We start from the raw sequence: 13,374 nt of genomic DNA on the forward strand, positions 1-13,374 counted from the left end.
AGGTCTTCTGGGGCCTTGTTTTTCTCATCAAGCCAACACTGCTTTGGTGGACGCAAATCCACACTGCCTCGTGTACTGCTCTTCTCGTAAGAAGTCACTGTGCTGTTTCTGGGACCGCCTTCCTTTCTCGCACATGGAGATCTTCCACATGCTAGGACCTCCCGTGCCCAGGAGGCAGTGCCAGGGGCTGCACTCGGAAGCTGATCACCATCGCAGGCATTTCACTTTGTCCATGCAATGGAGTGATCACTGCCTTCTCAAGATTGCGGTGGTGATTATTCTATTAGACAACTCGGGGTACACAGAGCTCCTGAATGCCTGCAAGGTATCAATCCTGAGCAGAGCCAGGAGTGCGCCCTGAGCACAGCCGGGTGTTACCCCCAAATAAAAATTAATGAAGAAGACTGCATAAAGGTAAGTGACATAGAGGTGGACATCTGGCGAGTGAGCAGTGCAAGGATGACCTGATCTACTGCAATCCGCTTTTCTTTACAGTTGCTGAGCTTACAGGCCAGAATATATACCTGTGAAACGCATACCTGATATAGCTCCATGTGGTTAAAAAAAAAACCTGGCTGTCCATAGCAGCCTTATCACAGACTTTGCAACATTGGCCCCCTGAGGTGTGCTGGAATAATCCAAGAAGACAGGGGTGTGTGTACTTACTGTGTGTTTAAAGGTACATTTGGGGGTGTGCACTAATTTTTTTTTCCTGAAAAGGGGAAAAGGGAAGGTAGACCAAATAAATTTGGAAACCTCTGGTTAGACACAATAATGTCAAGGAAACACCCACATGTCCATCAGAGGTGAAATGACTTATAATATTCAGCTATAAAAAGAATGGGAATTCTGATATCTGCTATAACATGGATGAGCCTTGAGGACATTACACTGAAATAAAAAATCACAAAAGAGAACTATTATCTATGACATTTTTATGAAGTAAGTAAAGGAGTCAAATCCATTGAAATGGGAGGAGGATGGTGGTTGCCAAGACCTGGGGTGGTTCAGGGGTGGGGAAGTCCTAGTTTGATTGGTTTCAGTTTTGCAAGAAGACAATGTCCTGGAGACAGAGTGGAGCTGGCTGTATAAAACTGAGGCTGAGCCTAATGCCACTCAATTCTATATTTCTAAAATAACCAAGACAGTACATTTTATCACTTAAAAGTAAAGACCTTTTTGAAAAGTGCTTCAGTCAAATGCTAATGAATTCTGAGTATGGTTATAAGAGGTGTAATCCTCCTGTTAAACTTGGGTTCTTGAGGCATATATGCCAAAATATATTGATGTATTAATATACTAACATTTAGCTTAATATTTTATGGTATTTGTACTTTGATTAAAATAGATCTAATACAACACAATTATTAGTTCTGAGGTTAAAAACTTTCTCCAGGAGAGCATGTTTTTTATTTATGAACACTCCAAAGGTAATAGCACTGTGGCACTATAGCACTGTCATCCCGTTGTTCATCGATTTGCTTGAGTGGGAACCAGTAACATCTCCATTGTGAGACTTGTTGTTACTGTTTTTGGCATATCGAATACACCATGAATAGTTTGTCAGGCTCTGCAGTGCGGCTGGGATACTCTCGGTAGCTTGCCAGGCTCCCTGAGAGGGACGGAGGAATCAAACCCAGGTTGGCCGTGTGCAAGGCAAACGCCCTACCCACTTTGCTATTGCTCCAGTTCCCAAAGGTAATATAATATTTTATTATTAAAATATATTCTTGTTCTCCTTATTGACACATGACTAGATATAATTTTTTTAAATGTTGGCAGCATAATTATCTCACTAATTGTTTCACATGCATGAAGGTAAAAATGAGTATTATTTTATAAATCCACATACATAAAAGTTTTGATTATGAAGAAAAACTCAGCTAGGAAGAAGAAACTCTGGCAAAATAATTACAGAACCAGAAAAGGTTTTAAAAACGGGCATGTGAGAAATACAGGGCAAGAGCAATCACACGAGAAGTTTCTAAGATGGAGGAGTTGCAAGAGAGGAAAGAAAAAAATCATGGTTAGCTCATGTAATAGAAGTCGTATAAATTCACCTTTAACATGTTAGCATCTCGCAATTTTTCTCTTTAAAGGCCAAAGTAAATATTCTCAGCTCTGGGGAATACAGGACCTTTCATGGCAATTACTTAATCCCATGGCTGTAGCTCTAGCTTGAAAGCTATTGGCGCTGGGGATACAGCTCAGCAACAGTGACATTAGCCTTGCATGGGGAAGGCCCTGGATTCACTCCCTTGCACCTCTTCCCCCTTCCCCCCCCACAGACCCCTGGTGCACCTCCCTCTTCTTCCCATGCTCAGCTTCCCCCAGCCCCTCCAGGAAACAAATGGGTGTGGTTGTGTGCTAAGAAAATTTGTTTTGCAGTTTCTGTTCTGAGGATGGAACTAAGGACCTCAGACGTGTGAGATGTGCAGTCCACCACTTAAGGAGCTTCAGAGGAACTAAATGCACTTACTTATCTACAATAAAAAAACAAACTGATAGTAGGCTACATTTTGCCTGAGGGCAGTAGTTGGCCAGGTCTCCAGACATAATTGGGGAAATGGCTTAATGAACTGGGGCAGATGCTTTGTGCTCAGGAGGCCTGAAATTGATCCCCCACACCAACCGGTCCCCTGAACACCACAGAAACCTCCAACAAAATCAAAAGAGAAAAGGACTCCTATTCTGTCCTGCTCATCTCTCAGAGAATTTTCTTCTCTCAGACAAGTTCAATGAGCTGGAAAGCTTCTCATGAAAATGTGATCAACAGTCTGTGTATATAAGAACACTGTTTCCCTTCTTAAAAAATTCTTAGAACTCAGAAATGGGGAACTGTCAAATTCTTATTCCAAGCACCTTCAAGTTTCCTCACAGATGATTGTCAAAATACAGCATGAAGTCGGGGCCGATAACCACAAAGATTCGTCACTACAATAAATGTTCATTATGGTCAAGGCCCCCGAGAAATGGATGATCTAGAAGATGGGAAATTATCTAAAAGATACATATTTTAGTGTAAAAATAAGTGAACAATTATGGAAAAAGAGAAATGAATTCATGCCCTCTCCCCCCACTCCCCACGCTCACTGGTACACACTGTATCTTTATCAAACAAGATTCAATTCAAAGACATCTACCCTCCATGAAGATAATCACATAAGAAGATTATTTATATGGACAATCTGTGAGGGACTGTCTCATGGATAAATGCCATACCTCAGCTCCACCCATCCATTTAGGTTCATCAGGAAACTCGGCACACAAAATATCTTCTGACTGATCAGTTCCCAAGACATGGTAGTAGAGCTTTTGGTGGAGATTTGTAGATGTCTCTGTGCCTGCAGGACATAAAAATGTAGAATTGCAATTGGTGACTTTGTTTTTCGCTTTTGTTTTTGGATCACACCAACGGTTCTGAGGGGTTATTCCCGCCTCTGCACTCAGGAACCACTCCGGGCTTTGCTCAGGGGACTATATAGAATGCCGGAGATCAACTCTCGGTCAGCAATGTGCAAGGCAAGCACATGACCTACTGTATTATCACCCTGGTCTCCATGGTTGGTGATTTTTTAAAAAAAAATCTCTTCCAGTCATGTCATACAATGTTAGAAATAGTTAAAAAGTTAAACATCTATTTGCAGGATACAGGCTAGTATACAAAAGCCATTCACTCTCCTATACACCAGGTAAAAATTGAACAAAACGCCCACAGACATATGAGGAAAACTACATAACTCTACACTGAAAGAAATTAATATCTGGGGAGATGATCCAGGTGTATGGATAGAAAGTCAATATATTAGTTTCAGTTCTTTCCAATTTGATATACAGATTCAAAGCAGTCCCACTTATAACTCCAGTAAGTTTTTTTGTGGCCAGTTATCCATTTTGTGGAGTCAAAGAGGAAAAAGCTCAAAATAACCAACAAAGGGGCCAGAGAGATAGTACAGTGGGTAAGGCACTTGCCTTGTATGCAGCCCATCTGGGATCAATCCCTGGCATCCCATATGGTACCCTGAGCACAGCCAGCAGTAATTCCTAGGTGCAGAGCAAGGAGTAACCCCTGTGCACTGTCAAGTGTTGTCCTCAAATCCTACCAACCAACCAACCAACCATAAAGAAATAGAAAAAAACAAAACAACCAACACAATATTGTAGGAAAATAACAGAGGTTAAGAACTGATCCTACCTTACTTCAAGATTTACTCTATAGTATGACCGAAACCCAATCATGAACAACTTTGTAACTGAATACCTCATTGTGATTCAATTAAAAAAATTTTTTTCAAAAAGCTGTATAAAATGAAGATCATATACACTGGTGATGTAACAGTTGAACAGGATACCTAGAAATAGACCTACATAAATTCCAATGATCTCTGACAAAGAAAGCAAGTCAATAGAGAAAAGATAGTTAAGAACAACTCTATGAAACTCCCAGAAGAGAACACCTGAAAAAGAAAACCTAGATGACCTCTAGTTTGGTGATGCCATTTTAGATACAACACCGAGAAGTCCTGTTCTGTGAAAAGAAAAAAGAATAAGGGGCTGGAGCGATAGCACAGCGGGTAGGGCGTTTGCCTTGCACTCGGCCAACCCGGGTTCGAATCCCAGCATCCCATATGGTCCCCTGAGCACCGCCAGGAGTAATTCCTGAGTGCAGAGCCAGGAGTAACCCCTGTGCATCGCCAGGTGTGACCCAAAAAAAGCAAAAAAAAAAAAAAAATAGAAAAAAGAATAAGCTGGACTTCATTAAAATTTTTAATCTGTGAGACACTGTAAAGAGAACAAAAAGCCACATCACAGACTTGGAGAAAATGTTTTCAGAAGTTGTATCTGATAAAATATTGTTACCCAAAACCTACAAACGAACTCTTAAAACTCAACGAAACGAAGGTAGGAACATGATGGCCAAATAGGGAGTCCGCATCCTCCCGCTACCATGGCAAAAACTTAGATTAACCCCAGAAATGGATCCCAAATTCTGATGAACAAGGGGCCGAGCTGAGAGGGAGCCTGGAGACAGATGCCCTTGCCAAGAGAGAAACTCCCAGCACAGATCGATAAGCTGCCGTCAGGAAGAGAATTCTTATGGTATGAAACCTTCTCTGGTGACAGGGACGGCTAAGACTGACTTCCTAGCGCCCCCCTCCCCCATTCTACAGTCATATACATACAACACTAGAACAGGAAGTAAGAAACCAAACATGGCACCGAGGAAAGGGCAGGCATCATCCTGGTGACCCCTCAACAGCCTCGCTGCTGGGCGCCACGAGGACAGCCCATTAGCTCAGTCACCAGCAGGCACTGGCGGACTCAACTCGCCAAAGATTGCTGGTAAGAGGCCACAGGAGATCTCGCTTCTCAGAAACAAGCTACCTCAAACAAGCTGCTTTGGTGGGCTCAAACCACGCCAGCCGAACAGCTAGCTCCAGCCAGCTCAAGCTAAAAGCTGAGACTTGAGGCACCTGTTTGCACCAGCAAAGACATCTTGCCCCTCTCAATTTCATTCTGACTGCCAGTAAGCAGGCAGCATCCCTAAAGCAGAAAGCAGGCCATGGGCCACCCCTGAGGAAGAGTCAGCAAGGGGAGACGATGTGCATGCTGTTCACTCCCGCTCAGTCCTTGAAGGCTCGCACTGCGACCAAAGGCCCATCCATCCCTTCTGCCCGCCTCACACACAGTTGTCTCAGTCACAACCCAGCCTGAATGAGCACAGAAGGGCAACCTGGGGCTGCCAAGCACTAGCAACTTTGAAAGCCAGACCACCACTCCAGCCCTCTCCATCTTGGTACGTGGGTACCTCTGGGCACGTCTAACTTGCTTAAAGTTGGCATATAACTAGTTGTCACTGGGCACTCATGACTGCAACCGAATGCCTTCCAGGTCTGTTCAAACTTGGCCTCTTGGAAGTCCTGAAGCATTCTGGGTTCAAAATCCTGATCTTGGCTTACTGGAACTTGGTGCACAGGTGTCCCTGGACACTTGCAATTTTGTACCCAGCTTACTTACGGGTCTGTTCAAAATCCGACACTGGGTTCCTGTAACAGCATGGCCCTGGTCACCAGCCAGGACTGCCAAGCACTGGCCCGCTTGGTTGCCATAGGAAAGACACAGGTGACCCTGGGCATCCACGAGCTGCAACTTTGGGTCACTGCCCAGATCTCCCCAAATCTGGTGCACAAGAACCCCTGAAGACCAATCATTTTGAGTCTTTGGTTGCAGCACAGACCCTGTCAAAAGCAGACCTGCTGATGTCCAACAATAAGAGGCTGCTCAGGTCCGCTTGAACTGAGCACTTAAAGGCCGGACCTGACACCCTCAATGCAGTCAAAGAGTCCATCTTGCAAATTCCTGAACTTGTCTGAAGAGCTTTCCCAACACAAAGCACCTCAAGCTGGGAGCAGAGAGCAGAAAAAGCCACTTTAGGAAATGGTATTCATAATATTCAATAGACGTTAAACCAAAATAGGTGAAAGACTTAGAGGTAAAATTTGCTCCATGATACTGACTTAGCAGGTATTTCCAGGGATACCTGGTCAGTATCATTCCCTTCAACTGACAAGGGAAATGAAATGATAAGTCAGTATCATTCCCTTCAACTGACAAGGGAAATGAAAGCAAAAATAAACAAATAGGGTGACATCAAACCAGAACACTTCTATACTAGCAAAGAAACATCCTAGTGGGTGACAGAAAATACCCATAGACTATATATCCGATAAAGTCCTAGAACACAAGTTATAATATGAATATGCAAAACACAGTAACCAAAAAACAATTACCCCATCACATGCTGGGGAGAAGAATTGAACGGACACTTCATTTGAACAGACATCCAGACGGTCAGCAGGGATGTGAAAAAATGACCTCTGTCACTTTATCAGGGAAATGCAAGTCAGAGCACTGAAATTAATCCCGAGATCAGTAAAAATGGCTGTATCTGACAGGGCAGAAATAAGTGTCTTAAAGGCAGAAACAGAGAAAGCAGAATCCTCATTCACCATTGGTGGGAATGAAAGCAGGTTCAGCGTCTGTGAAGAATGGAAACGTCTGGAAAAGTTAAAAACAGAACTACTTTGTGATTCAGAAATCCCACTCCTATGTATCTATTTCAAGAACATAAAAACACCAATTTGAAAAGATATGCACATACCCATGTTCATTGCAGTGCTATTATAATAATCAAGATCTGAAAAGAACCCAAGTATTCCCAACAGATGAGTGGATAAAGGCTGTAAAAGGGTGTGTGTGTGTGTGTGTGTGTGTGTGTGTGTGTGTGTGTGTGTGTGTCTACACCCACATACATACTGAAATACTATTCAGCCCTTAGAAATGAAGAAATCTCTTGGGGCCAGAGTGATAGCACAGCGGGTAGGGCGTTTGCCTTGCACGCGGCCGACCTGGGTTCGATCCCCGGCATCCTATATGGTCCCCCAAGCACTGCCAGGAGCAATTCCTGAGTGCAAAGCCAGGAGTAACCCCTGAGCATCACTGGGTGTGACCCAAAAAGAAAAAAAAAAAGAAATGAAGAAATCTCAGAGGTCAGAGACATCGTACAGGGTTAAGGGGCTGACCTTATGTATGGCCAATCTGGGTCCAATTCCCAACATCCCATATGGTCCCCTAAGCCTTGCCAGAAGTGACCTCTGAGTTCAGAGCCAGGAGAAAGCCCTGAGCATGACCTGGTGTGGCTCCAAAACCAAAAATAAAAAAAGGAAGAAATTTAAAAAATCTTGCCTTTTGATACAATATGGAACTAGTCATACTAAGTGAAATAAGACAGAAAGAGAAAGACAAATACTGGATGGTATTGCTCACCTGTGATATGTAAGGAAATGAAGCAAGGGAATCGATATTGTCCACTGAAAACAAACCTTTAGACTCTAACCACATTTTTGGGGCTGGGATGGGGGTATGGTTGATGAAAGAGTCTGGGAGATAAGTAGATTGATACTTTCGTGATTTGAAGAATTTGTTAAAGCATATAAACATTAACGCTATTGTGTTATCTCAATAAAAACTAAATTAAAAAAAAAACTACCAAATAAATAAAAATAAAAACCAACTTAAACTCCCTAGTACTAAAAAATGAGTGCACGCAGCTCACCCTGGTTCAATCCCTGGCACTGCAGATGGTCCCCTGGATCAACGCCAAAGAGTCACATCTACGCACAGAATCAGGACAGTCCCTAAGCACTACTTGTGTGGCCCTCAAGCCCTCCCAAAATGAAAATAGACTCAAAAACTTGATAGACACCTCACAAAAGAAGGTAGATAGATGGCTCATATAGATGCTCTTTACATGTCATCTAGAAAATCTGAGCTGATGCAGTGAAATGTCACTATTTTAGTGATATTATCACATACATCACATACAGATTTCCCATTTTCCAGTAGCTAGGCAGTCACACCCTGGGACTGCCCCCCGTGCTGTGTAATCCCACCAAGGGCCAACACCCAGAAATTTAAAGCCAAGCTCCCAGAAGCGCACGGCTGCTTTGCAGCCACTCGACATCTTATAGCCTACTTCTCCCTCTGGGAAAACCTGGCAACTACTGAGAGTTTCCTGCCCACATGGGAGAGCCTCTCAAACTCCCCATGGTGTATTCATATGCCAAAACCAGTAACAATGCTGGGTTTCATTCCCCTGACCCTGAAAGAGCCTCCAATGCAGCATCCTTGGGAAGGACGAGTAAAGAGAAGCTTCTAAAATCTCAGGGCTAGCTTTTTTCCGCTGCTGCACGAGCATGATCCCAGAGGCCAACTAAACTACTTTGGACACCAGCAGCTTGCAGAAATGCCTCTAGACTGTGAACTGAGCCGATGCCCCATGTGGCGCCGGCGGGTAGGGTTTCTCTCTCCAGGCTTTTCCATCTTATGAGCACCACAAAAGGGAAGTAAAAGCTTGCAATGATGCAATTTCTGGCAGAATTTTCCCTGGACTTTATACAGAAATCCAAAACCTAACATCTCTTAATTGTCAGCAATGTGAAACAGTTCCTTTTTAGCAGGTCTGACTTTGGGGGGAAACTCCAAACAATAATAGTGAGTTTTTTGTTGAAATATTGAAGGTAATCAAAGTAGCAGCTATGTCTCTAGACTGTGAAGTAAGCCATAGGCCCCACACCGTCCAAGGAGAGGAAATATCCTTCTTTCTCGGTTTTTTCCCTTTCTGGGGAGAAACAGCGTGGCATCCGCCATATTATGATGTCTAGTAAGCAGGTACGAACTTGGTGGTGCGGGAAGGAGAAAAAAAAAAAAGAAAGAAAAAAAATTATGTACTTGGAACAGCGGGACTTCATATCTCTTTATTCTCAGCAATGGAAAACTAATTATCAAATGCTTCCTTGGCAGTAGGACTGTCTTTTTGGGGGGGGAAACTCCAAGAACAATAGTGAGTTTTGTGTTGAAATATGGAATGTTATCAAGGTAAAGAGAAAATGAAGTGAAATTTATCAGTTACGCAGGCGGGGGTGGGGGCTGGGGGGTGGGAGGTATACTGGGGTTTTTGGTGGTGGAATATGGGCACTGGTGGAGGGATGGGTGTTTGAGTATTGTATAACTGAGACATAAGCCTGAGAACTTTGTAACTTTCCACATGGTGATTCAATAAAATAAATAACTTAAAAATAAATAAATAAAATAAAATCTCAGGGCTAGGATGAATGGAGACGTTACTGAGACCACTTGAGAAATTTGATGATCAACGGGATGATGATGATGAAGGTCACATACATCCATTAGACAGTGCAAACTCCACAACACTGACATTACAAAATGCTGGCAAGAATGTGGAGCCTGTTGCTAAAGAAAATGCAAAATGGTAGCACCACTTTAAGAGATGGTCTGGTCATTTATTCTAAAACTAAACTTGTTGCTACCATATTCTGCAACAAGGTGTTCCTTGCCACCTGTCCCCAGAAGATGAAAACCTGTGTCTACACAAAAGCCTGCATTTAGATGTTTAGAGTCTCCTTATTCACAATTGCTATAGGTAGAAGCAACCAAGATGTCTTATATACTATAGCTTGGATATGTGGCTTATCAGACAATAGAATATAATTCAGTGCTGAAAGGAAAATGAATTATTGAGTCATGAGAAAAAAATTGGAGGCAATACCCTGCTAATGAGACCAATCTGAAAAGATCTTATATCATCTAATTCCAAATAGAGCACCATTTAGAAAAAAAACCCTTTAGAAAATATTAAGCTGTGGAGAGAGTAAAACTGATCTTTGTAGTTGCCAGGGGTCAGGGACAGATAGATGAATAGATAGAATATGGGGAATTCAGGTGGTGGTAAAAATTCTTCATATGGTACCATAGTGGTACGTGCATGCTGTTACCCATTTGTGTGTGCCCATGAAACATGCACCACCAAGATGAATCCCCAAGTAAACTATATGCCTGCATGACCTGGCAATAGGGGTTCTCTGTACCACTTTGGTGGGGGTTTTATTTTGCTAACAGAGGTGGCGATACATACGCAGGAGGGCACAGGCCACATAGGAAATTCACTTCCCGCTCAATCTTGGCCATGAACCTAAAACTTCTTTCATTAATAAATATTGGTTGATTTCAGAGATTGTTATGTGATGCTATTTTTTAAATGAAATATACCAAACTTTCAGCACAACAAAGATAAACGGGTTTTTTCCAACACACACACACACACACAAACACACACACACACATACACACACACACACACACACTACAAAGACAATACTATAGTACTTAAAAAGCTTTATGATACTTCACAGATTTCAACATTTTTGTCTAGAAACACTGGAAAGAAGCTTAAGATCCAAACCACTTGCTTCATTCCTAAAGACTTTCGTCACCTAACCAGAGAGATGTCAAGAGCCTCTCAATAAAGGTGGGGTAAATTCCCTGCTGGGAGAACATGTTGGCTTTAATTACGCATGATTACGAATCATTACTACTGTTGCCACTGAAAGTTAAGGGTGAAAAAAGCTCCCACATTTTTCACCATTAACTTAATAACCTTGTTCTCTCGCAACAAATGCCTAGTTATCTACTTTTTTGGACACCTGAACTTGGAAAGAGATAATGTTTTCTAACTTAAAGCACTCTTCACAAAGGCTGTGCATCAGATATTCAGAACAGAGAGGTCTTTCTTTAACCAACATCCTTGAGAAAAGTAAATCCTACTTTGAGCTCTTTTTGTACTCAAAAGTTTTGCAGGATCTAATCATAAGTCAACAGAAAGCTTTCCAATGTAACCAGAAGAGGTTTTCAAAAAGTGACGTCCTTCTAGTCCCTATTCAACTGCGAGGACACCAAAGAAACAAACACAAAGAAAATGTACCTAAAAATGACACCAGAACCGAAAGTCATGAAAAGGGGACAGCTCACGCTAGACAAAAGCACTGAGACAGCTGTGCCTCTCACCACCCCTTGGCTGGCCAGCTTGGAGCCAAAACTTCACACCTGAGCTCTGAATCCCTAACAAAGGGATCGCAAAGCCCACCCGAGAAGGCCAACCAAGAGAACTTGAAAATGCAGTATGCCATTTGGAAATCTGCTGCTGCTCCAAGAAAGAACAACATCATGCAAAATCTACAGCAGCCTGGGTGGAAGCGGAGGGGATCGTGCTGAATGACGCCAGGCAGCACGAAAGGGACAGGTATGGAATGAGCTCTCTCGTCTGTGGGACTTCAAGGATACACAGCGAGGAAGCAACGAAGACCCAAAGGCAACACAATGGGGAAACTGGCACACACAACTGAGCTGAAGGCGGCTGAGAAGGGTATGGGGTTGGAGGAAGGGGAGGAAGAAGGCTACACTGGTGACACGTGTGGTGTCAGAATTATGTCCAGGAGAATCCATTTAATACCATAGTATTGTCAGCCAAAAATGAATACACAAATAATAAACACAAACAAAGCTGCCGCTGCTGCTGTGGTATTAGCAAACGGCTTATACCTAGGCAAGGTAGATGAGATGGGACTGGATCCCTCCTGCCTGGCAAGATGAGTAGAAAAGGGGCTAAGCAAGAGGGAACACTGTGCAATAAAAGAGGAGAAAATAACTGGTGGCAGGACCATAAACAATGCCACAGCTCCGTGATCTTGCTTTCTACTCTGCCCACTTCACAACTGGCTTGATCTTCTCCAACTCAGCGAGCTGCTGGGTTTTCAATAGTATCTGTGGAGCACTTCTGGCACAATTTCATTATGTGATTTGGTAATTTCCAAGAAAAAATTTAAAAAATTAAAAAATAAAGAAGTAGTGCCAAGATAAATGCAGCCAACAAGTGATCTGAAACTTCTAACTAGAAGTAAAGAGGTCAGTGACCAAAGAAAATGTCCTCTTTCAAATTTAAAATCACTGATCATCATTAAATAACTTGGTTTGGGAAAAAAAATAAAAATTCATCCCCCATGAAACCTTGGATGATATAATAATACACTGGTAAGAGATAGACTGCAGGTAACAGCTCCAAATTTTATCAGTTCTCTCATCTTGCTACCTCTGAAATAAGGGCTGGTTCTATTACTTCCTTCAGCGAACAGGAAGTAAAGTAATCTTGACCCAGTACTAAGCCCAGGATCACAGAGGTTATCCCCTTCAGCTCTATGTCTCCATATCCTGTTGCCCTGAACAAGCTGGGGCCAACATGCCAGAGGGTAAGACACACTATGAAGCAAAGCCAAAGTCCCAGTCATGTGAATGAGCTACGTCAGGATCAGCCGACCATTCCATAACTGACCACAGATATGGAACATTTCAACTACATACAAGAGGTCTGACTGGACAGTCCAATATCACAGAGATAAATGGTTATTATTCTGCGCCATCAATCCACAACCATGCTGGATTCAGTGTCTTCTGAAGTAAACTGGTTCTAGATCAATCAGTCTTTGCAGGGTTAACATCTTAAAGCCAAGTGAAGAAGTCACAATTTTACTGTGCCTTCTCTCTGTTTTCTAATTTCTAGTTCACCAAAAACGTTTCCTCACAAGTCAGCTTACCATCACTTTTTCCATCCTGTTGAGGATAGGAGTTGTAGAACATCCCCTTTCCATCATGGGTCCAGGCCATACAGCTGAACTTGACTCTTTCAAGCACATCTGGAAGCTCTTTGGCACCATCAACTTTCATGAACTTGATTGACACCCAATCAGAGCCACTGGAACTTAGACCATAAGCAAAATATTCGCCATCTTCACTGAAGGCATAGCCTGTGGAACACAGGGGAAATCACAGAATGAACATGAGCATACAATGCCTCCCCTAAGCTCGAGGCCCTCTCTCTTGTCTGACAAAGCTAGAGTTCTCTCTCACACCTGGAAGCAGAATGTGACAACAGAAGGAGCAGAAAAACTGGCAGGGAGAAAC

General features: G+C 42.8%; 1 protein-coding gene across 1 annotated transcript in view; it reads right to left on the reverse strand.

Annotated features, from left to right (window-relative positions):
- The window catches only part of PREP (prolyl endopeptidase), a 139,695-nt gene that overhangs the window by 89,501 nt on the left and 36,820 nt on the right, over positions 1-13,374 (reverse strand). Inside the window, exons 5-6 of the mRNA XM_055136906.1 lie at positions 13,008-13,217; positions 3,223-3,344 (exon numbers count right to left, since the gene is read on the reverse strand). Of these exons, the coding sequence (XP_054992881.1) occupies positions 3,223-3,344; positions 13,008-13,217 (332 nt within the window). The remainder of the gene's footprint in view (positions 1-3,222; positions 3,345-13,007; positions 13,218-13,374) is intronic.

Source organism: Sorex araneus, chromosome 4, assembly GCF_027595985.1.
Source record: "Sorex araneus isolate mSorAra2 chromosome 4, mSorAra2.pri, whole genome shotgun sequence".
Lineage (NCBI taxonomy): Eukaryota > Metazoa > Chordata > Mammalia > Eulipotyphla > Soricidae > Sorex > Sorex araneus.